The sequence below is a fragment of the Eublepharis macularius genome, chromosome 7 (genome assembly GCF_028583425.1).
Source record: "Eublepharis macularius isolate TG4126 chromosome 7, MPM_Emac_v1.0, whole genome shotgun sequence".
NCBI classification, from domain to species: Eukaryota; Metazoa; Chordata; class Lepidosauria; order Squamata; family Eublepharidae; genus Eublepharis; species Eublepharis macularius.
The window spans coordinates 80,651,611-80,677,640 of record NC_072796.1 but is presented as its reverse complement, the minus strand read 5'-3'; the positions used below and the strand labels follow the sequence as shown (position 1 = coordinate 80,677,640).

The following is a 26,030-nucleotide window of genomic DNA, read 5'->3' as shown; positions in this document are numbered from 1 at the left end:
ATTTTTTTGGAACAGGAAATTAAATTGGGGAATACATTTTTATTGCGAAAATCTTGTGTAAAGATCAATTTGGTGGAAATTAGCTGAAGGAAAAACAAATGTTTGTGAATGATGGAGGGAAATGAATGTTTTAGAAGAAATTAGTAGAATGTCAATTGTTTGGGGGAAGGATCATGGGGAATAATTAAGCTGGGGTGAAATTAATTGTAGGGGAAATGCTTTGGGGTGCTCAGGCATTACTTCCGTCTTGTCTTGAGAATGTGCACTTGGGCAAGTCTTGTTTCTGGGTTGAATCCAAAATAAATTGGCAGTTTCCCCTGACTCCTTCTTCCAGCTATAGAGACCCCCCTCAGAGTGACCATACCTGAGTCCCCCTATCCCCCAGGAGCAGCATTTAGTGCAGATCAGTGGGCTGCAGTGGGAGAGGAAGGCAGGAATGTTCCGTTCTACTGATGGAAAATCCAACCCCCTCCATGGTTGCCAATAGTGGCCACTCTAATGCCTCTAGATAGCTTATAGCCAGGGCTTGAGGGAAACAGCAGTTTCCTGTTGTTTATTCCAGGCTTATTACATCTGTACATGGAGTATTTCTTTTTGCAATAAACAATCTTCAACAACAAATAAACTCAATAAGACAGTGCAGCCAGAAGTTTTTTTTTATTAAACCAAATAATTCTTTTACAACTTCAAATGTAATGTTTGCCAATTCATTGTAACCCCAGAACTTCAATAGTTCACTCACGAAAGAACAATTTTAAAAAAATCATACCAGAAAAACAGCAATGGGTGTTGATACTCAGAAATGCTTTGGGCAGGCAACTCCTTGTTGCTGGCTGGTGAGAAAGCAAGCCTTAAAGCCTAAGTTTGCTAAGCAAGTAAGAAAGTATATTTCTTTGTAAAGAGTACTGGCAAAATCTATTATTAATAAAGACAGTTACTATATCTAAAAAAACCCTTTCATTATGTTTCTGAATTGAGATTGTTTCTACTCTCAGACATACATTCAAATTAAAAAAATCATTTTCATAAATATAAAGAATACAGTTAGTGACTTGGAGAATTACAGCCTTGTAACACTAATTACGCAATAGTTCTGATTAGCAGAAAAGGTCTTGTGTAACCACATCATGTTAAATTGAACAATAAAAATCCATACTCTTAGAGGGTCATTGTACTGACAGGTGCTGCAATTAGTGAAGAAGTGGAAAGGAAACATTACATTTGGATTTAGCTTGCAAATTATAAACATTTTTCCCTCTCTCTCAAATTTGCAGGAGCTGTTATTCATCAAGAGTTTTCCAGGAGAACAATGAAATGCTATTCCATTTGAATGAAGGATTTGAATGATTACGGTTCAACATTGATGGTTAACATTTATAACAATATCAAAATCTATGTCAATAACCAAATAAAGTTTTAAAATATCCTTTAATTATCCTTTACAGAATATGCAAAAGTGGAATAGCATTATATCCCTGACAGTAGCGGCGTATACACAACCATTCTATCTTCTCATGAATCCCTGGGATCTATAGCTGGAAGTACGGGATCTCTAACAGATTTCTCAAAAGCCATACAAAACTCCACTACAGGACACTTTGGAAGAAGTCAATGTAAACTGGTTTAAAACTGTTAAAGGTAGATAATTTCTGAAAGACTTTAAGACACAAGTGTCTAAATGTGAACTGATCCAAAGAAATCAAAACAAATAGATACCAAAGGCTCCTTCTGAACTTCTGTTTCCATCATTATGTCTTAAAATGTGTACAAGGAAGTTTCTAGACATCTTCGTAGCACCAGAAAAGTAAAATGTGACAGTCTGATAAGAATGCTAGACATTGGCTTTGTGTTCACATCTAACATGAGGAATATACAAGTATCAACCCATTTTTCTAACTGCTTATCAACACACATTTTAAAAACATAGGCTAGGAAAAGTAACATGGAAATAGGCTTAAGTAGCTAATCCCCCCACAAGATTGTTCCATATATGTCTACCCAAATAATGGTAATTGTCAAAGGGATAGAGAATAGATTATTATAGTCTAGTTAGGAAAAAAACCTTGTGAATACCTATTGTATTTACACTACTGGTGTACTGTCTGCATGGCAGTGGCTTTTAGTTTACATATGGTACATAACTAAAACATGAAGACCAGGACCCAAAGAATCACACAATCACTAGTGTGTGCTCAAGGAGGCTTTGGACATATGTTCCTCATACCACATGACAAACCTTTTGAAACCAGTGGAGGAACATCTCCAATAAAGCTGTAGCAAACAAAGGAACTAATAGGCTGCTTTTTATCTTCCTGATCCTAATGGAGTATGCTGTTCAAAGAAAACAAGCCATTAAGGATGCCTAAAATAGCTCTTTTGATCCTAGTCAATATTCAGTATTTTATTTTTTTAGCTATCCATGAAAGTAGTAAACAATATAGAAAAGTCCTGTGCTTTGTAATCCTATTCTGTTTACTTGGTAGTTAATCTCCTCGGATTTCAATGGGACTGTGTGTAAGGATGCCTAGGATTAGTGTTTTGCAGCAGCATATACTATTAATGGGATAATAATAAATTATTATGGAAATACATATTTGGCAGAGCATATTTAATGTATCCAGATTTACTTTCAAACTGCAGTGCAACATCCCCTTCCTCTAATTCTTACATCATATATCGGTTGCACTCTTGGTTTAATAACAAAGTTCATCATCCTCAATATTTGTTTTTGTTCTGCCAATGTGTCACTTGGAGTAAACTCTATAGTAAACTACGAAGAAAGCTAGGAAGATAAAAATCTTCTACACAATACGAGGAAATATAACCTAATAAGGCTAATTGTTTCAAGTTCAGGCCTGGCTGTGTGGGTAGATCAGAAGAGTTTATGTTCAGATACTTTATCATAGTAGATTTTAAATAGTGGAGGGAGTGTTCTGTGAGATCTGATAATATGCAAAGGGTACTTAAATGTAAGCATATCTTCCTTATTTATAAAGATTGTCATGGCTTATACCATTCTCTTTTAACCTGGAATCTGATAGAGGTGTGTGTGATCACTATAAAACTGCTGTATTGACTACTTGTAATATCACAAAGGATCTCAGTAAGTAATAGGAATTAAAAATATGCCATTTGTTTCCTTCTGACCATACTTTGATATTTAGCTGCTTCATGTTTACTGCCAGAGAGCTTTAAGAATAAACTTAACTACCTGTTGCACTTGGAGTTATTAGAACAGATTCTACACAAGCACTATAAAATAAGGGGCAGGCATTTCAGAATGCAGTGAAACAAGCTATTCCTAAAAGCCACCTTGAATCCAGTTCCATTTTTAAATCATGCTGGCAAAAAGAAAAAGGAAAAGAATATGGTAGGCAAATACAGGGCACTCTGACTGAATGACTGTACGGAGGTAGTGGGATGGGCTAACAATGCTCTGCGAGTGTAGGTATGTACATAAGGCTGTGCAAACTGCTTCTGTAATGTCTGAAAAAATGTACCCATGCTTCCCTATATTGCCATTAGCTCTATATTTCTCATTTGACCTGGTTAGCTTTGTCTGTCTCAGACACTAGTTTTTCCCTGGTGCGATTTGCTAAGTATACATAATAAAAATGTCATTTGATGGCAAAACTAAAAATATTGCAAATCATGAACTTTGTAATAATACAAAACTGCAAGTGGTCTTACTGATTAGAATACTGTATTGTGCTGTACTTTGTTACCCTTCTCCGAGATGTACCAGGGGAAGCAGATCCAATTGTCTGGCTAAAGAGGTTATCAGGACTGAGCATTTGGCCTGTGATGCCACCTAACCCGCCCATGCCACTCACACCACCCACTCCTCCTGCCCCAGAAACTACTCTTTCTGTAACAATCACATTTCGTGCACTTGATAATTCAGGAGGAATGCTTAAATTGCCCTGCATGGTACCAGTGGGTCGAATCACTCTTTCTGTCACAACTACATTAGATCCATCAGCTAGATCCGGAATGGTCATAGAAGTTGGTATCCTTGAATTTGGTGCAATAACCCTTTCTGTGACCACCACATTTGATCCATCTGGTATATCAGGGATATCTATCATGCCATGGAAATCAGCGACTGAAGCAGGACCAACCACTCTTTCTGTGACTACAACGTTTGATCCACATAGTGGATCGACACTAATTGTGGGAGGTTTCAGTGTTGGCCCAGACGTATACGTCTCAGTCACCACTACATTGCCATGGAGTACGGGGTCAGGTATAGGCCTTGGAGGAGGCTGTACAGTGGAAGTAGTTGTATAGGTGTTTTCAGTAACAACTGTTGTACCACCAACAGCAGTAGGCATTGGTGAAGACATTGGTGGAGGTACTGGTGGAGGCATAGATGATGTATTAACAACAATAGTTGTTCCTGGTGGTGGAAGATTAATATCCATTTCAGGATTGGGTACAGATGGCCAAGGAAAGTTTTCATCGGGGAAGGGCTCAATTTCGACACCCAAGCAGATTTCTGCCAGTGTCTTAAACTTTGGTCCCAACGTATCCAGATAGGTGTCATCCAGGTCATCTCCAATAAAACTGCAACAGCCAATGGAACCCACAGGTGTGCCTATACCCTCATGGTCATATATCAGTAGACAGTCATTTGCAGGTCTGCCTTCATCTTCATCTGCATAGGCAAATGCTTTCTAAAAATAAAAAGGGAAAGACAGAATTAGACCATTCTTGTTCATTTGTCATTGGCATGGTGAGGAGAATAAAAAATATTACCAAAAGATATAATGGATCATCATTGAAAAGCAGAGAGAATTATGTTATGACAAAAGGAGACACAACAGTTAGACTTATGGGTATGCATAGATATGGTATATCCAATATTATATCATGACCTGAAGAAAAGTGTTTCTATACAACTTTTGTGCTCAGTAATCTTAGAAATGGCTACTGCGTCCCAATTTTCCATACCCAGAATTCTGCATACAGGAAATCCAAATTCTACATTAAGAAAAGCCAAATTCTATAATCTATGTAAATTATCAAAATGTGGATAATTTCTCCAATGCATATAATATATACAATACAATTTATTTTGGCCTTGTGGGCATTGGAGATGAAGCCCTACCTCCACCCAGTGAAAATCTTTTGCTACCTTTCTGGCTTCGGAGATTCACCAGTTATAACTGACATACTTTCAAACATATTTTTGAAGCCATTAAGCCTAGATGCTTACTTTAAAAAAGAGAAAGAGACCAGGTATCTCCAGAAAGCTGAATTCTGTGCCTTTTCTGTACTTCCAAGAAATCACAGAATAGCCAACATATCTGCCCTATGCAAGCATAGCATAGCTTCCTCTTTCTACATTTACTGGACAGATGCGCGTAGAACTGGGTTGAATCTTATGATTCCTTTGCTCTGTCTGAGGGATGCTTTTTATTAGTCTCAAACTAGATGTGATGTAGATTAGAGGTCTCCAATCCATTAAACTCAATTACAACTGCATGTGGTCCTGATTCAGATTGGGGTCATGCAGGGATGAGAGAGGCAATTTGGAAGTCATAGCCCCTCTCTATACTGCCTTGGTCAGGCCACACCTTGAGTATTGTATGCAATTCTGGAGGCCCTACTTCAAAAAGGATGTGGACAAAATCGAGAGGGTGCAGAGGAGAGCGACAAGGATGATCAGGGGTCTGGAGACTGAACCCTACGAGGAAAGGCTGAGGGCCTTGGGAATGTTTAGTTTGGAGAAGAGGAGATTGAGGGGGGACATGATCGCTTTCTTTCAATATTTGAAAGGCTGTCATTTGGAGGAGGGCAAGGAGCTGTTCCAGTTGGCAGCAGAGGATAAGACCCAAAGCAATGGGCTTAAATTACTGGATATTAGGAAAAACTTTTTCACGGTCAGAGTATTTCAAAAGTGGAATCAGCTGCCTAGAGAGGTGGTGAGCTCCCCCTCACGGGCAGTTTTCAAGAAGAGGCTGGATGAATACTTGTCAGAGATGCTTTAGGCCGATCCTGCACTGGGCAGGGGGTTGGACTAGATGGTCTGTATGGCTCTTTCCAACTCTATGATTCTATGATTCTAATTTAGTTCTTTCATTCCCACATGGGTCCACTAACTGAACCTGTCTCCTATGTTGTAAATAGTCTTTTTAAGGAAAAGACAGGTACAATTTTTTAACAGCTTGGGGAACGTGGTTTCAATTTACAAGACCATGTGGAGCTGAAATGGTGAGAATGATTAAGTGCCCTCTGCCATCTGTTCATGGCTTCAATCTAAGTTTGGGCTATGCATGAAAGAAATTGAATGTTAAAACACACTAGGAAGATCCCATCACAGTTTTGACCCTGATATTTCAGTTCATACAGCCGTCCAGTAACCTTCTGCATTCTCATATCTGTGACTCTTGAACTGACATAGAGTTAGGTATTAGAAATGTAGTGGCTAGAATGATGGACTAGAATCTGGGCAATCCATGTTTGATTCTCTGTTGTGCTATGTAAACTCACTAGGTGACCTTTAGCAAGTCATGCACTCTCTGCTTAAGTTACCTCACAGGATTGTTGTGAGAACACAATGGAGAGGAGAATGAGGTAAACTGTTTTGGGTCCCCATTGGGAAGAAAGGCAGGATACAAATGAAGTTAATTTTTTTTTAAATTACAGTGACTGTTCAGACTGAATCAGAAGAGTGGTTGCTCACTGCTGGGATCTTGGAAAATACGAATGCCTCAAATAAAATTATCTGTTCAACTCACAAATTAATCAAGGTAACTGATGACCAGCATGATACTAATTAATACCAATATGGTTTAGTATCTATTTACTTTCTAGTGATGATATATTAACTTTACTTCAAACAAGTATGATTGTTTAGCTTCTATAAAGATATATGAGAATTATTTCTGTCATACTGTCATCTTTTTTCTGTCAGTGTATTACAATATTTTCTCACCTCCTTGACCCTCATTGTTTTCCTGTTTACCTGAGATTAAATGTTATTCTTGCATGTAGTCACATGACCAGTTTTTGAAGACATTAAGGACTGAAAAAATGAACATGTGTTACCTCAGAAAAATAACTGTCCAAGAATGCCATATTTACTCCACTCTCTCTGTATTCTTTTATTGTCCCTCCATATATTTCTTTTCTTCCTGTTGTTCCATAGCCTGTAGTTCCATAGCCTGTAGTTCCATAGTCCACAGTCGTTCCATAACCTTTAGCTGCTCCTAGTGCTGTAGTTTCTTCTGAACTTACCACTCCTCCATCTCCATACTTTGTTGTATAAATATCTGGAAATGAAAAAAAGTTATTACTTAACAGTTTCACAAGAACAAATAATTGTATAATTCCCAAACATTGCAGTCTACTAACCAACAATGAGATAAATTCAAGTCAATTCAGGCCCAAATCATTTGGGCAAGCCACTTTCAATGTAAGCTGCCTATGAACCTTGCTAATCACTTGTTAAATGCTCTCTTTTTGTGGGGGAGCAGTATGCAGTAGTGAAATTGCAATGGATCTGTGAAGCTATAGGATTTACAGTTTGGAGACATTTCTTTATATTCTACAGTAGTCAGCAAGTGGTAATCTGTGGATTTGTCCTAAAGTCACATGACCTTCATTCGTTGTAAAGCATGGCTTAATGACTGATGTTTCAATTGCTATTCATACTGAAGTTGTTTCAAGCATTTCCGAATTCTGTTAGTCTCTTTGTGGATTCAAAAATATTTTCATTAGTGGCTGCATGGAGCAGCCTCCACATGACTTGGATTTCAGAAGGACAGCATATGCATGCTTGTGTAGGAAATCACACTTTAGCTTCATTTATTTAAATTTGATTGCCATGCACGGTTTTAAGCTTTAATCAAAGGAGTCTTCATTTTATGGGTTGAAGTGTCTATGCCATAAAGCCTCTCTTAAACTATTACAGAGATTTGGGTTATAGTCACATGTTAATTCACTGTTAAGTCATTCCCAATAATGTTAATAAAGGCAATAACAGTCTTTCTTGTATCTCAAACAGATACAAGCAGTCTTGTATCTCAAGGTATTATTCACAGAAAAATAAATGAAGATTATTTTACTGAAGGTACAATTTCAGAGAACTTGAGTCTTTACTTGCCTGAGGAGTCAGCAAATTCGCCTTTACTTGCACCTTTTACTGGCACACACATATTTGAAACATCCTGAAAAAAACAACACCACTGTATTTAAATACACACTTTTGCCATGATTCAGAGAACTGTGAACAGAACAGAAAGCGACACGCAGACCGTGCTGTATTTTAAGAACCCCCTGCTATAACACCTAGGAGGTTAACAGTAATGCTAGAGGTTTGGCAAATTAGCTGTCAGGTCTGTGTGTGTGCTCACACAGTGAGGTGCAGTGAGGGAAACTGTTCCGTGTGAGAACTGCAATTTCCATGTAGGAAAGGTTAATATAGATATGGAGGAAATGGTGACTCAGTAAATCTGGAGAATACGAACACCTAACTCAGCTCACAGAGAAGATGGGGAAAGAGGAGGAAAGGTAGTGCTGCCAGGCATATGATTGAGGCTGGCATTAGGTCCATCAACGAGCCTCCCTACTGGTTTCCTGCCAGTGGGGACACTATATAGTGATTTGCCCTCCACGCCTGTGATATTAGAGCGCAGTATCAATTTGCACTTCCTCCCTTTTTATGTTTGGTGGGCAGGAAAGCATGAAGGGGCCCCATCTTGGGATGTCAGAATTCATATTCGTGATTTTTAGTTCTGAAAGTTACACTCTTTTGAGACTCTTGTTTTTATTGTTTATCCTTTGTATTTTTACTATTGTTGTACCCTGCCCTGAGCCTAAACTAAACTAAACTAAACTAAACTAAACTAAACTAAACTAAACTGTCTTATTTCTTATGACTTTACTTTTATTTTAAATTCTTGATATCAGTATATTTACAGCTGACTACAAGAAAAGGCCTGACTAATCTGTGTTTTGGGGAGTGGTCTCTCAGATGGATTCTATATGACAGCGAATATAAGGACCAGAAGAACATATGAAGCTGCCTCATACTGCATCAGATCCGTCGTTCATCAAGGTCAGTACGGTTTACTCAGACTGGCAGCAGTTCTTCAGGGTCTTTCACATCATGTACTAACTGCTCCTTTTAACTGAAGATGTCAAGGATTTTACCTGGGACCTTCTGCATGCCAAGCAGATGCACTACTACTTGTAAGATTTATATGCAGTTGTAAGCATTTTTAAAAAACTACCCAAATAATATTAATTTTTCCAGGAAGAAAAAATCATTTGTTCATGTTCAGAAGTGTTTTTTCTGATACATCATGAATTTTTGGGTGCTTCCACATTAGGACACTTCTGTACTTCACTCCTTTTCTACATTGAGCTGCAAACAGAATTGAAACCAGGGCCTCCACAATGCACTTAATGCAGTGATATTTTTCCCTGGTAAAATCCTAAAGACTAGAGCGTGCTATATGTTTACTCAGAAGTAAGTGCTTTTGAGTAAAGTTTCTATTCCTTTCTGCAATTTTTGTTACTTCATTCAAAACTAATTAGATGAGGTCTCTGTGATCATGGAATAACTGAATCAGTGGTTCATCATCAATTCTTGTTGATGTCAAATCAGCTGCTCATTTTGAACCTTTTAAAGCATCAATGTTTTGGAATCAGGCTTTACCAATCATTACAAAACATGAGTGTCTGTAAAATGAAAAACAGTATTTACTCCCCCCCCAACACATGCACACGTGCACACATGCACACAAACAGTAAAGTCTGATAATTTATCATTGATTTAGGAATGTCATGGTGAGTCAGCACAGAGGTGGGCTATGGATCAGTCTCAATATAATGTCTCAGTATAAGTTCTCAGTTTCAATCCCCAGCATCTCTGATTAAGAGACTCAGGGAGCAGATAATATGAAAGGGCTCTTCTAGAGACCTGAATAGCTGTTGCTAGTCAGAGTGAACAATATTGACCTTGATAGATCAGTGGTCAGATTCAGTCTAAGGTATTTTATGCATGTACATATACATATGCAGAGAACTGAAAGAATGAATTTAACTGGAAGGAGGAGGAAAGGAGCAAAGAAACCTGACTGGCCTACTGTTCACACTGAAATGTATATAACTGCATTTTATATTTAAAAATATCATCCAAAAACAGGCCTGAAGAAAAAGGACAATGATGAATGGAATGGATTGCAACACTATTGAACAAATGATGTACTTCCACTCTAAACAACCAGCACGAAAACAAACCTTGCATCTGGTCATAATAGATGGGTTGGGTCTGATTAGACATTAAATGAGAGTTGGGTTGGGGGAAACTCCAATCCAACTTGTGTTTAACATGTGACTTGGCACTCAAAATAGTTTATAGGGGCAAATTGGATCCTGAACACCTGTAGTGGCAGGAAGAATTTCATAATTCCTTTTCTTCCACTCCACACATTTTTGCTAGCAGGAAAGAACCATGGGAAGTGGGCTGTTTTTCTTATTGCCAGTTCTACATGTCTGTCTGAGAGACATGTGGAACCAGTAGAGAGACAAACAGCCCTACACCATGGCCCTTTTCTGCTAGTGAAAGCTTGCCAGGTGGAAGAGAGTGAATTATGAAGTTCCTCTTGCTTCCATGCGTGCTTGGAAGCCAATTCCTCCTCCATGCACTACTTTTAAGGTGAGTGCCAGGTCACAAGTTACATGCGAGTTAGGCTTGCCAGCTCCAGGTTGGGAAATTCCTGGAGATTTTGGTGGTGGGGCTAGGATTTCCAGTTGCCTACTGGTAGCAGGCAATTTTCCGGGAGTTTTCCCTGCTGCCCACTGATGGCAAACCACCTGGTGATCACCCATCACCAGCAGGCAACCTGGGCAAGTGTGGAGTGGGCGTGCTCTGGCTGGGGTGTAATGACTTCATTCTCTCAAGTAATGGCAGGCATACTCCCATGCGTCACAGGGGCCAATTTTTGCCCCAAATGGACTGAATGATTCAGAATCACTTCTGAATGTGAAGTCATCTCATTTGCACTAGGAGCGTGCATGCAAAGTGTACAAGAGAGAAGCTTCCTCCTGGTAAGTAATGTGTCCCTCCAGGGACAGGGACATGAGAACCCTAAGTAGAGCCTGGAGAAGGCCGGGTTTGGGGAAGGGAGGGACCTAAGCAGAGTATAATTCCATAGAGTCCACCCTCCAAAGCAACAATTTTCTCCAGGGGAACTGCTCTCTGTGGCTTGGAGATGAGTTGTAATTCTGGAAGATCTTCAGCTACTCCCTTGACCCTGGCAATCCTAAGGGTTGAGTTTTCCCTCAACCCATCCTGTGTTTAATGTATGTTGTATTTTAGGCTTAATGTATGTCTCCATTTTAGAGAGTCAACATTTGGCATATGATAGGCTACATATTTCTGAACCAACCCGGTCTTCAGGCTGTGCTCCTTCTATTCCCCATGAATGAATCGCTCCTTCTGTGCATTCAGGCACAGGCTCAAATCCAGCTCCAACTCCACCAACAGTACGACGCCTACAATAGCCACAGCAGTCGCTCTGTGACATCAGAATGGGAACCACTGGTTGAAAGAAAGGGAAGAAAAGATACATAGCTTTTTAATAAAAAGTAAGCTGAACCTCAAAATACAAATTAAACTTTGTACAACTAAATTTGCTAGTGATTGGTTAAGTTCTGGGTCTCAAATATTAACACAATAGGAACAAACGAAAGACTTACATGGACTTGGGGGCATTTCCTCCTCCCCAATGATTTACTTTTTCCTTTCCCTGAAAGCCCCCATTGTCTCTCCCCTTTTCCTGCTTCCTTCTCTCCTTCCCACTTGCCAGGTAACCTACCATTTTCTGCCCCTGTGTCCAGCTTTCCTTCCTGCGCTCCTGGCAGCTTCTCCATGGGAAAACTCTGTATGACCTAGCCAGGCTTACCCAGACTCTGCTGATGGCGAGGAATTCCCTGTTGTCAGTTGGTTCTTCCCACTGCTGCTCAACTGGCCAGCAGGGGAAAATAATGGGAAATGGGAGGGGGGGGGAATCAGCAGCATTCTGATACCATAATGTCACTTCCTGCTAGCCCAGAAGGGATAGCACATTTCCAGGAGATGCTGACAATGCTCTGGCATTTATTTGGGCATAACTCTATGTTTAATCCCAAATACCAGATTCCAGAGTCTCCTCACAGTCACCCCGTAACACTTTGATATCACTTCTGGATGCAAAGGGAGTGATGTCAAGTGCATTGCTGGTGATGTAATGACATTGCTGGCAAGCCCCCCCCCCCAGTTGCTGAGGGGACCTGGCAACCCTAGCTTGGTTACTGGTCAACCCTAGAGTGGGCCAGGCTTAGCTGCATGCTGCCAGTAACCAGGCTAGGCCCACTTGTATGGCGCTGGCTATTGGGCTAGTTCTAGTTAGGGAACCTGCAAGGAATAGTGTGGGGACACTTTACTTTCCCCTGTATCCCCTCTCCATACTATTCCCTCTCCATTTCTTCTGGCATTTCCCATATCCTTTGAGGGAGATGTGAACAAACAAGTCAGATCTTTCTCCAAATCTGAAAAACACTCCAGGTTTGCAGAAAAACCAGAAATAATAATAATTAAAAAAAACCACTACAGGGGGTGGGTGGGGGTTAAACCCATCCAAGATAATAGAAGAGGCATATTTAGTTTTAAGAAACAAATTCCCTCAGTGGTCACTGCCAGGCAGCCAAAATATCTGTCAATAAAAGGCAGGGCCCTTTTGGGGGCTATTTTGGTCTTTGAGAGAGGACTTGGGTCAGGCCTGGCAGCAAACATCAGGTGACTTGCTGCCATGTGACTTGCATGACTCACTGATGTAGTGTTATATAGTAGTTAGAGTTTCAAACTAGGATCTGGGAGACCCAGGTTTGAATTACCATGCTGCCATAGAATCTTACTGGGAGGCTTTGGGCCAGTTATATATTCTCAGCCTATCTAACTTCATGAGGTTGTTGTGACGATAAAAAGGAGGACAGAAGAATGCTGTATGCTGTTTCGGGTACCTGTTGCGGAGAAAGGTGGCGGTATAAACGAAGTAAATAAATAATAAATATAGCTGATAATGGGGGGCTGATAAAGGTAGGTTGGCTAGTAGGTAGGAAGGAGATAGGGAAACAGAAAAGGGGGAGAAACTGTTGGGGTGGGCTTTCAGGGAAGGGAAAGAGGAAATAGTGGAGAAAGGGAAAAAAGTCCTTGCACATCACCTGCTTTTAGTGTTATGATGTTATAACAATCAATCAGGCTATCTGAATTCAAAGCTTTCATTAAGAAAAGCAAGTCTCTTGTCCTTTTCATTGCCGAGATAATGCATTTCCTCTGCACATACTAAAAGTGTTTTAAAACTTCTTTAGTCAAATACATTTAATCACCCTTTTTATTGGACTTTTCACAGGCTGGATGTAAACATTTTTGGTTTTAAATTGCATAGAATCAGGAACATGGTCAACTAATTCTGACTACTTTTATATGCATTATGAACACAATCTTCTTCATTTATTTTTCTTTGTGCAAAAAACAGTGGGCAGACAAACCACATAACATCAGTTGTCAAAGTGTCACTATGGGGAAAGGAATCCCATACTATATGATCAGTACTGAGGTCCAATCTAATTCTTCCCCCATCACTGATACAACAATGCCCCCCCCCCCAACATTTTTACACCCCCAGATCTGTTGTAGAGACTCAGTGCTGTACCCAGAGATTCCTGTGTATGAGCCATTTTAGGAGTTTTCAGAAGGAAAGAAAACAGGCCTCCATGGCCATTTGGATTCTAAGTTAGCTGTGCTATCACAAATCTCTGCATGAAATGCAGTGCTTGAGAAAGCCACCAAAATGAGTAAGTATGTGCACATAAGTACAGAGTTAATCTCATCTAATCTGCAAACTCTCACATGGTTTAAAGCACTTGCTTATTTCAAGAGAAGATGCTTAAGCCACCTGTTACGATATGAGTCAAGTTTCAGGAAAAGGCTACATGAGAGAAATCAGAGGCCTTGTGTTTGAAAAGTGGGCACAAGACTGTAAAACTACAAATAGCAAATCGAGTTTGAAGAAATACTTACACACAAATATTAATCCTCCGAGAAACATCAGACCAACAGCTGCAGCACTAAGTGTCATTGTTCCCATCTGCTGTCTTGGGCCATAATAATCACTATTATCACCACCACCAGCAGCCATTCCTGTGCCAACACCCTCATAGTCACCACCAGTCCCTCCACCACCAACTGTACCTATACCACCAGCACCATAATCTACACCACCTGCTCCACCTGCTCCACCTGCTCCACCAGTTCCCCCTGCTGTACCCCCTGTTCCCCAACCTAAACTCCCTGCTCCTCCAGCTGTACCCCCTGTTTCCCAACCATAGCCCCCTGTTCCACCACCAGCAGCACCACCTGTTCCACCACCAGCAGCACCGCCTGCTCCACCACTGCCCGCAGCACCGCCTGCTCCACCACCGCCTGCTCCACCACCGCCTGCTCCACCACCACCTGCAGCACTGCCCACTCCACCACCAGCAGCACTACCACTAATGATAACAGTGACCCTCTGCGTAGCACCAGCAATACACTTTCTGTTTTGATCACAACGGCAAGCTTGCAAAGGAACCAATTGTGGTCTTTCACAACTTCTGCCTCTGTTGTCTATCACACCAACATAGACTTCGTGAATCTCAAAATCCATTTTCATTGTGGAGAGTTCTGCAGAGGTATCTGTTAGGGAGTGGGAAAAGTAATTTTTAAAAATTAGGTGAAGAATTTTACTTTGAGATCTTATTTGGGAACCCTTTGAGAAATATTTTATCGCTTGATTGGGACTAAGGCAGGAGAGTTGTATAAAGTTAAACAGTCATATCAAATCTTTGCCATAACATGGCCTTAGTTTTCTATCTAATGCAAGCTAAAGTATGTGTGTTCTACATTAAAGAAACCCAGAGTACTTAAATGGCAAGCTGAGCTGCAATGACTTCAGTTCCATCTTTGAGATAGACCATTTAAAAGCCCACCTAGTTACAATTAAAACAAATCAGCAGACATTATCTCCTGTAGCCCATTGCAATGATGTTGCTTTCTTGTCTACTTGCTCTATTGCTTGGGGAACTCATTTGGGTGCCTATATATCAGAAGTACTTGAAAAACAGCCATCAGTTGACAGAAGTAGGCATCAAACACACCTGCAAAGCAGATCGTTGGCACTGAAGTGGGGTGGGAAGGGACTGAGGGATGTGCAAATCTGGGAGAGTTCAAGTTCCATGGTGACATTTACAAATAATGTTACTCACCATTGACTACTCTGATAGTCCATGATGTTTGTGCAGGCTGTGCTACGATGGTAAATTGAAAGGGCTGACCGTTTGGATAATCATCTAGATCTTTTGCTGTGATTATGACTGTTGGGCTGGACATGCAAACTTTTCTGACTTCACTGCTTACAGTTGGGCAGTTATCATTGACATCTTCGATTGTAAGCACAATGGTACCAGTGGCTGTTGTGAAAGGGCTTTCTGTAATAGAAGTTGTTTGTTTAAAATATTTATATCACACCTGACGCCTTGAATTCAAGGTGGCTAACAATGCAACAAGCTTCAGGGATGTAAAACGTAAAAGTGTTTAAAGGATTGAACAACACACAGAGATTAAAAACAAGCAGAATGTGTCCACTGGAGAAAAAATTAAATTAAATTAAATTAAAACAGTAATAGAAAAACAATTTACTCAGTATATAAACAAGTCATTGAGTTTCAATGGTAATATGTGCAAGCCAGAGATAAGTTCAGAAAATAAACATGAGTGATAGGGAGGTTTATTGATGAATGACAACTTAAGCAACCATTAAATACTCAATTGCTGATCAGCAAAATTTTGCAAATTAAAGCAGATGATGCTGAGGACGCAGTGGGCTTCTCACAAGGGGTGAGGAGCTGAAGAAGAGAAAGCAAAGAGATGGAGTTGAAATAACCAATCTAACCTTTAGTTGCAAGTGTCATGGGGAAATGTTTACACATTTTAATTAGATATGGGCATGAAATGGGAAAAAAGAAACGAGATGTTCATGTTTCATCATTTCTCATGAATTGCGAGCCATGAATTTTAACAAAATTGACTAGTTTCACAAAACGATTTTTTAGTTTTGTGATTTGTCAAAACCAGGGACATTTTAATGTTCCCCTTCACCCAAGGAGATGCCAAACTTGCAGGGAGACTTCAGCTCGGTTTCTGCTTGAATAACTACAAAATGGATGGGTGTAGGGTGGCCTCTCCCCACCACTGTTGAACGTTAGCCAGCCCTTGCATATCTGGAGTGAGGGGAGGGTTTTGCCAATCAGAGTTATGGCACAAAATGGTGTGCAAGCTTTTGAGCTCTCCAGAACTCACTGTTAGATTGGATGTTAAAAAATACTGGTCCACCTTCGTGGTTGTCTAGGAGATTGACCCCCAGCTCCTGCCTGTATAGGACAGAATGAAAGTTCTCCAGATGGCTAGGAGAGCTGCCAATCAAGGGTAAGTGGGCTGTGATTGGGGTTTCCAGTGGCAACAAAAGGTCTGGGTCCATTGTTGCCTAGGGAGTCAATGGATCGGTGCCAGCCTGTTTGCAATCATGAAACATTCACAAAGCGAGTGAAACAGGCAAAAAAAGTCATGAATTTCGTGAAAACCTTGAAAGCCGCATCCCCACAAAACGGTGCTTCGTGATACACGAAATGGTTAATTTTGTGACCAAAATCAATTCATATTTAGATTCATGCCCATGTCTAATTTTAATGCATTTTCCAAAATACTTAAAGCAGCTTATAGTAAATTACCAATATCTAGAGTAGGTCACTCTGCAGAACAGAATGTGCCTGAGCAAAAGCACTTTTGAATGATGTTGGATACCAGTTGCAGAATTCAGAGTAATTTCAAGGAAGGATGAGAAAATCTGTTTCCTTACCTGTACAAATAGCTAGCACCTCTGCAGTATAATACCCATTATGTACATAAATTGACTCCCGATCAATTTGTCTCTTAAAAGTGATTACTGCAGATTTTGAGTTGACATTAAACCAAGCAGCTTGATCGTGTCCCATCTGATAGCTGGATTTGATTAACAGAAATACTTAGAATCAGTTATAAACTGCTAATACACCTGAATTGCTCATGCAATGTAATTTTAATATGAAATTTACTTTAAAAATTTGTCCTGCCATTTGGCATTCAGATGGAAATAAATTTTAAGTGAAAAGCAAACTGATATGTGAGAACAAACCAACTCTTTCCTAGAAATTAGCTCATGCTATATATTAAGAAAAATGGTAGTAAACAGTAGGGATATGTGCATTCAGAGAATAACTAAACAAAATCCGACCTAAATATTCTTTAGAATTTCCAGATAATGAATCTAATTGCTAAAAAGATAGCCACAACCAGTAATCTACAGCAATATTTGGAAACCACTTCTTGTGTTACCCAAGACCTTCCCCTTCAGTCCATGTACTGCCAAAGATATAGAAGTGACCCATCTTTGATATCAAACCAGAGAATCACAATCAGACTACATATAATCTTCAGCAATTACAAGATGAAATGGCCTGATTCCTGTGAGAACGCTGGCACACCTTTTTCAAGACTGTCTTTTCTGTGACTCTCTGAGACCCTCCATATCCAGGCCATGAAAAAAAATCAGGAAAATAACTAGGCATTCCTTTCCACCTAAAAATGGTCACCAGTTCCCCATAGCCTTCCCTAACCTACCCCCTCATTCCAGCCAAACTTCCTTCCTCAGCCACTCTCTGCATCTTCCCAGCCCCATATTTAACTCTGCTCCAGGATGGTTTTTCCTTGGCCTAGCCATGTGGGAGGAACACATTACTTTGGGTAAAATAACTAAAATAACACTGATTGAATGCTAGGATCTTGCAAAGTGAAGTTTTTATTGGGTCACCACAAGCAAATTGCTATTGTATATTTATCATTGAATTACCTAGATGTGCTGGTTATATTTGCTGCTTTAGGACTCATTTCCCCCCCTTTTCTTTCAATATTCTGTATCTTGGCTAGGACAAGCATCTCCCTCTCTCTCATATACAGAAGTAGATACAAATGTAGATGATCATTTATTATTTATTTCAAAACCTTAGATCAACTTTTGGAAACTCTTATTGAATCAACACAGAAAACAAACCCAACAATATTTGTCTATAAATATTTGACATTGATCAATAAATATGATACACAGAGCCTCAGAGATGAATGGAATAATGAACGAGATCATTCAGTTCTGCCAAAACAATGAGATAAGGCTTTAAGCTAGACATGGGCACGATCGGAATTACGGTCTGAAAATTGTCCCGATTTTGGCGTTTGCGCCATCGGGACCGGGCTGATCGGTTCCGTCCAGGGCTCCTGGTTCAGCGGATCGATCAGTTTACGTTCGGGATTGCAGTCTGCAGACAGTCTGGCGCCAGCCATCTGTTCCGGAGGGAACGGAGCCCCGTGGAAACGGAGCCTGGGGAATGCCGGAGCTGTTTGCCCTCCTTCTGTCGCCCTGGAAATGCGAATGGAAGCCCAGCTTTCCTTGATCAGCAGGGCTTCCTTCCAACCACGGAGCAGCCAGAAAAGCGAGCACCCATCTCGTCCATTTGGGAGAAGAGAGGGGAGGGCGGGGGAAGGGAGTGTTCTTCTGTAGCCATGGGCACTCGAATCTCATCCCTGCAAAGCCTGAGAGGCAGCTCTTATGGCCAAACACAGCCCTCCTGCGTAGCAGACCCAGGCTTTATAAATAGCCATGTGCTGCGCAACAAAGTTTCACTTTCCGCTTGCGGGTGGAGTGGGACAGAGGCGAGCTCTCGCTTGCCGCTTTTGGAGAGAGAAAGCGCAAGAGAGAGAGAGAGAGGGGGGGGGAGGGAGCTTTAGCTTTGGGCTTCAGTGGATAGGGAATTAGGGAATAGGGAGCTATCTCCTCTGGTTCCAGGGCTGCCACCTAGCTCTGGGGCCAAGCTCGGTGGGCACCTCAGCTGAGGGCTCAGGTCTGGAGGGGAGTGTTGCAGCTGGGGTTGGGCTCTATTCTTATTCTCTCTCTCTGCTTCCAGGGCTGCCGTCTAGCTCTGGAGCCAAGTTCAGTTGGCACCTCCTTGGCTAAGGGCTCACACAGTATTACACACTCTAGTGCCTGGTCACTCTGGTCTGGGGGAGTGTTGGTGGTGGGGCACCCTCCCACGTCGGCCTTCCTGATTCCCGATTCCCGATTCTGTATCGGAAACGGGACTTGATCGGCGAGGTTCGGGTACCTGGGTTTGGCGCCGCCGTGGAATCACAATCAGCTAAATCGGGATTATTTTTTGGATCGTGCCCATGTCTACTTTAAGCCTTATGCCTGTTGTTGCTATGGATATTAAGCTGTTAGTTATTCAGCAAAAAAATTATGTTTAGAGCATATTGGACATGACAGCACTTTTTTACTACAGGATTTACTACAGGATTGTTGGCAGTGTAACTTACAAGTTGCATCTATTAAGCATATACTCTGAGCATGTCCAGTTATTTGGCCCTTTTGGGAGAAAGTTATTACTCATACTAATTTTGCATTAGAATACTCATTTATTTTTGAGGATGTTAATGTACTTTTAAACTATTTGCCTATCTCTTGGAACCTACCTGATGGTCAATGGAAATGGACACTCTGTGCCTTTACAGTCACTAAATGATTTATACTACATCACTGGAAAGACAAAAGTCCACTTCCTGTAACTCATTGTATTGAGGATCTTATAAGGTTATCAACATTTGAATGTATTGCATATAGCCGGCAATTGCTTATGGACTTATTTTTGATATTTGGAAACCTTTCATAGAAGCATATGTATATATGTATATATAGAGTTTTTGTTGCTAGCATTGTTTCTCTTGGGGTTTTCTGGTTTTTTTTGGTTTTGTGCTAATAAATAAAAATGTAATTAAAAATGTAAAAATATATGGAGGTAGGTACAGCTTTGTTGTGTGTGCATACATAAAGATTTTAAAGATCCCCAGGGAACCAGTGTTTAAGACCTACATGTGTGGGCATGCTCATATGTGTGCTTACTGACATGAGTTCCCTTTGGGTAACAGTTGTGCCTTATTGTCTGCTTTTCACAGTTGCATGAGATGAGGAAAAGGCAGCAAGAGAGGCAGGAAGGAGAGACTCAGAAGATAATTTGAAAAGGACATCCTTTAACTAAACAGTTAACAGATATTCCCATCAAAAAACATCATCCCTACACATTTCTGAACACAGCATTTCAGTTTTCACTGTTCCCGTTGGACTGATTTTCTGAAGCTACAGGTCTTGTTTGCTTGTTATTCCATTCTCTTCTTTAATGCTATACCTGCCTGTCTATCAACTTGCCAGGGACAACTGAAGGCAGATGTTGCAGACTGGGATCAAAGAAGTAGATGTGGAAACTACCTTCACTCCCATGATAGCTGGAATGCATGCATGCATGGGATGGGTATATATTTTGTGTTTACTACCAGGAAAGCAGAATCCTGCAGATTGGAGGTGGTCAGAGGCTAGACCATATCACTCACAATAAATAGCATACCCACAGTAGAGAGTGGTAACTATGTTGCTTCTATAATCTGAAAATGAAACAGGCAGCTGAAGAATGGACCATGCTGGGAGAGGGGCAGAGGGAGGGACAGAGGCCCTACCTCTGAACAAAAGGCAGGGCAATGCCAGATGAGAATTCTGATGAGGAAAGCTCTAAGATGTGAGGATCCAGTTTCCAAGATCTCTCAACATATTTGATGTTATACAAAAGTAGGTCGACAATTTCCTTGATACAAATCCTGCTCACTATTATTAGATCAGGTAAGAAAATGGAGGAAAGGCAGTATCTCATTCATATTTAAAGAGAGCCAGTTTGGTGTAGTGTTAAGAGCGGCAGGACTCTAATCTGCAGAACCAGGTTTGAGTCTCCACTCCTCCACTCCCCCACTCCCCCTTGTAGCCAGCTGGGTGTCCTTGGGCTAGTTACAGCTTTTAGGACCTCTCTTAGCCCCACCCACCTCACTGGGTGTTTGTTGTTGTGTGGATAATAACAGCATACTTGGTAAACCACTCTGAGTGGGCGTTAAGTTGTCCTGAAGGGCAGTATATAAACCAAATATTATTATTAGTGTTATAAAGAACATGGGGAGAGGATCTATTTTTAAACAAAACTGGAGTGCACAGGCCAGCAGAGAGACACCATGCTTCCTCCTGAATCTGAATGCTCATGCATGAAGCATTCCCCCCAGACTTTCAGAGCTGGAACTGGACTGGGAGAAAAATCCTTCAAGTACTAGTGTGCAGGGAGAGAGGGGTGGGAGGGGGAGTTTTAATTACCCTTACTCATTGCCCTGTTTTTGCTTAGCAGATTTCACTGCTCCTTGCTTGAAAAACACGCAGGTCAATTCATGTCTCCTGCTGTGCAAGTGACCATGTTACTTGCTTATCAAACAAAGCATTTTCTCCTATCCCCTTATAAGTTACCATGGAGGATTCTTTGAGGTGTAGGATACAGTTGCTGAAATTTTCATCCCAAGTGGGTGTATTGCAGTTGGAAATGTATTTCCGATTGAAACCAATGTTAATAGATGATAACAGAATGGGGGGGGGGGGTCTCCAACAGGTAGATCATGAGTTCTGGGGAGCTAGACGACTTCAAGAAAAGTTCCCGAGGGAGATGGGTCTTGCAAAACTTAAAGAGCTGAGAGGGCTAAATCAACAGACCTGATGTGTCTTTCTGTACTCAGGGAATTGGAACCAGTCCTACTGTTAGTCCTTTCCCCTTTTCTGTGTTGAGAATGGCCAAGATGGGAGGGAAAGAGACTGGAAATGGGGACTGTTTCCTCAGATGGGCATGAGGAAGGAGATTGGCTGGCTTTGGCTGTAGGGTGCTGTTGCATGAATATGCAAAATCATGGGGAAGGGGTGATGTCCAGAGAAATGGATGGCTGCCGAGTCATCCTCTCAGGAGGCAGTACTGTGCCTTTCTTGTGATAGTAATCATTTTTCAACCTTTTTCACAAGATCAGAAATGCCATCCTCTGCTTTAGAAGTTTCTTTTTAATTGCCTTATTTTGAGCTTTAACATTAATTTTGCCATGGTGTGGGTATTTACTTTTTCCTTTCTCTTAGCAAAGTGCTATAAATATGTGTTAACCCATGGGTTACATATAAATATGTGGAAATACTGTTCTAGGAAAGACACTTTTTTATTTCATAGGATTGCTTCTTTTCTGGTGCTCTTTATTTCATAGGATTGTTTCATTTCTGGTGCTCTAGCATATCTTCTGTTTTGGGGACAGAATAAAACATATTTAGGAAATGGAGGAAGCAAATTTAATATATTAACAGAGAAATTTAAGTCATATAAACTAGACATTTCTGTGGGCACAAGGATTTCTGCCCACATATGCCCCCTTCTTACAGCAGCTCAAAATGCCCCTGAAATCCTGTTCCTTTTCCCCAAGCCTGAGTATGTGTGTGCATGTATGTGTGCGTGTGTTTTACTAGCTTGAGATATTTTTCATTACTCAGAATTAACCCTAATTAACAAAATGTTTGGTGACCGCAGGAAGGTTGTATGTAGAAGGTGTATTCCAATCAGAACGCAAATGCAGGTATGTTGGGGGCAGATCCGGCTACTGCTATCTTATCCTCTACATCGTACTGTTTAAACAGATGATATGGTAATGATATTGTTACTGTTGTCTGGAGAGCTGGTTCAGAGATTGATAGCAGATAGCAAAGATAGCAGAAGCTCAAATCACACACAAATGTCTGCATTTTCCACTCCTGCTTTAACCTGCAGAGATCATCTGAGGCTCACATATCTCACTGTAGAGGGCCATAAAGCTCCACTTATGCAGAAAAAGTGAATGTGACTTGAGTTTCTGTTTTTGTTTCTTGGAATCGCTGAACCAACTTTAATTGACCTTGTGTAGGTGCCTGAGCCCTGTGGCGTAGAGTGGTAAGCTGCAGTACTGCAGTTGAAGTTCTGCACATGACCTGAGTTTGATCCCAGCAGAAGCCAGGTTCAGGTAGCTGGCTCATGGTTGACTCAGCCGAGGTTGGTAAAATGAGTACCCAGTTTCCTGGGAGTAAAGTGTAGATGACTGGGTAAGGCAATGCAAACCACCCCATAAAAAGTCTGCCAAGAAAACTTTGTGATGCAACATCCCCCATGGGTCAGTAATGACTCGGTGCTTGCACCTTTACCTTTACCTAGACGCGTGTTAGACTGTAGTCAGCCACCACATCTCTTCTGTACACTCCTGTTTTCACAGGAGCAGTAGCACTGATACTGACAGAATAATGACATAATAACGACAGAATAACGACTATTTAAAGCACTAAAAGCATAATAACTATTATGCCAGCAAAATGGTAGTTCCATTGGTGGAGGATCGGAAGGTGATTTTTACTGGTTCCACCAGACCCCCGCTTTGCCACCACACTATTCTAAGTGCTCCCTTGCTGCCCATAAAGAGAATTTCAGGATTTCAGTGGGCTGCAGCAGGAGGAAGAAGGTGGCATATTGCTGCTTCATGGGTTTTACTCTGCTTATAGTACTCATCATGATGACCCAGTGTTTTGATCCCTAATTTCTTTTTTGTTTATTGATTTGCCTCCTGAACCACAACTGTCCCTATGATAGCCCTGAACATTCTATATTGTTTAGAGTAGTTTAATCATGATGCCTAACATGGCCCAGACTAGCCCAATCTCATCAGAGCTAAGAAACTAAGCAGAGTCAGCCCCGATCAGTATTCTGGCCGGGAGACCACCAAGGAAGTCCAGGGTCATTATGCAGAAGCAGACAATAGCAAACCTGTTCCTTTCTTGCCATCAAAGCCCTCTGGGGTCACCATAAATTGGTTGTGATTTGCTGGCATTTCACGCACACATTACAAGTGTTCTTTTGTCATTATTTTTTTCCTAAATGCTCCTACATTTCATACTTCGTTGACACACTTAATTCAGATGGAATACAGGTGCCCAGCCACAAAAGATGCTCAGTGTAATTAAAAAATGACTTACCGGACATTAGTAGCAGGTCTTCCTGTATCCTGATCTATAGCTTGGAAAGTTGCAACAGTGTAAGTGGCCAGGCTTTCACTTGTTAAGCCTTCTGATGCAGTAACTGATATTGTGGAAGGCTGAAATGTTGGTCCTTCGTTAATATTTAATACTTGTATTGTAAATGGGGTACCAGTAGTTTGATACTGATTAGCCACTGAATAGTGGAAAGGAGCTACATTTCGTACACCAATGCGTAATTCAATGTTTGAAGCCTGTTCATAATCAAGTACCTAAATGAAAGAAATAGCATGTATTCATTTTTTATAAGCATCAAGGGTATTATAACACATGTATAAAGAAGTCAATATAACAGTTTTAAATAGTCATTTAAAATCATGTAGTTAAGGACTTCTGGTTTGGTCTTATGGCAGTCTGACGTGGTCCAGGGAGCTGGACCATCCGAGTTGCTGTTTCTGGCTGTCGAGGTGCTTTGATCACCTGCAGCCCCCTGCTTTCAGGCAGAGAACGGGCAGGAATGCTTTGTGGCCCAGAGAGTGAGTGATCTCAGCAGAGGGGGGGGTTCTGAATCAAGGACTCTCCTCCTGCCTTGAGGTCCCCTCGAAGAAGGGCGGCTTCTATGTCTGCAGCAGCTTTGGAGTCAACAAATTGGCATAAGATCGTCGTACCCAAGCCTCAGGAACAAATTGGAGCAAAACTGGCAAAAAGAAACAGTGAATACAACCCAAAGAAGAAACTAAGAGGTAAAGATTACTATCTCCCCCTACGGACGCGAATTTGGCTTATGGACTAAAGTTTGAACGTGGAAATAAAGGGCTAGACTAAGTGAAAGTTCTTTAAAAGCCATCCGGGAAATGTTTTTTTGAGACTTTAAAGATTGTTAATGCGTAAATGAACTGAAAAAGATTTTTGTTTACATACCTGTGGTCTGGGGAGATAGCGACGCAGAGGGAAGGAGTGTGGGAACAGCGGAAATATCGCGAGAGGACAACTTCTTTGTTTGTAAGAGCAGCGAGACTTAGGGAGAGAGACAGGAAGTGCGTCAGAGAACCAGCGAAGAGGATTGGTGGATCAGAAGAGGAAGTGGAAGGACACCATTTTGAAGAAGGGAAAGGTTAAAGCTTCACCATAGAGTGTACCATTGAGAAAAAACGCCCGACATTTTGATTGGCGCAGTGAAAAATCTTGGAACTGTATTGAAAGTATACAAGTATAAAACTAATAAACGGAAGAAAAACGGAGCTCAGAAAGAGAGCGGATTCGTGGGCAGGCAGTAAATCAAGCCCAACGATGGCGAAAAATTGGCAGACGGCTATTGAGAATTTGGATAAAAAAGTAACAGAGGGTAACAAGGAGCTTAATGAGTCTATACAAAAGTCACAACAGATTTTACAAGAAGCACAACAAACTTTGTTGAGTGACATTAAAGAAGCAATTAAATCTGAAGTGGCAGAGTTGGCAAAAAATATTGATGAGATTAAAAAAGAGCTCCAAGTCACCCAACAGAAAGTTCAGGAGGTAGAGAAAAAAACAGAAAGCTTAACTACAAGTTTAAAAGTGGAGACCTCAGTGTTAAATGACAGGATGGCTGTTGTGGAATGCAAAAGTATGGAAAAACAACTGAGATTTAGAGGCGTTCCCGAAACAAAGACAAAATCAACCCAGAAGCAAATTACTGATATATTAGCAGAATTTTTAAATAAACAGACAGAAGAAATTGCAGCTAATCTAGATATAGCTTACAGAATTAATTCAAGTTATGCACTACAAAAGGATCTACCAAGAGATATTATTGTCCAGTTAAATACAAAGCGAATGAAAGAAGAGATTAACAGCAAGCAGTTTCAAAGTCCATTAGCGATGGAGGGGAAGCGAGTGAGAATCATGAAAGAGTTACCGAAGAGGATTTTGCTGGAGAGGAAGAAATATAGAGAGTTAACTCAGATATTAAAAACCCTGAACATAAGGTAT

At 40.9% G+C, this 26,030-nt stretch overlaps 1 protein-coding gene across 1 annotated transcript in view; it reads right to left on the bottom strand.

Moving 5' to 3' along the window:
* Positions 1-640: 640 nt before the first annotated feature.
* LOC129333340 (desmoglein-1-like) overlaps positions 641-26,030 on the bottom strand; it is a 58,054-nt gene continuing 32,664 nt past the window's right edge. Inside the window, exons 9-16 of the mRNA XM_054984920.1 lie at positions 24,060-24,331; positions 16,947-17,089; positions 15,298-15,519; positions 14,075-14,728; positions 11,403-11,554; positions 8,111-8,174; positions 7,054-7,277; positions 641-4,676 (exon numbers count right to left, since the gene is read on the bottom strand). Of these exons, the coding sequence (XP_054840895.1) occupies positions 3,687-4,676; positions 7,054-7,277; positions 8,111-8,174; positions 11,403-11,554; positions 14,075-14,728; positions 15,298-15,519; positions 16,947-17,089; positions 24,060-24,331 (2,721 nt within the window). The 3' untranslated portion in view covers positions 641-3,686. The remainder of the gene's footprint in view (positions 4,677-7,053; positions 7,278-8,110; positions 8,175-11,402; positions 11,555-14,074; positions 14,729-15,297; positions 15,520-16,946; positions 17,090-24,059; positions 24,332-26,030) is intronic.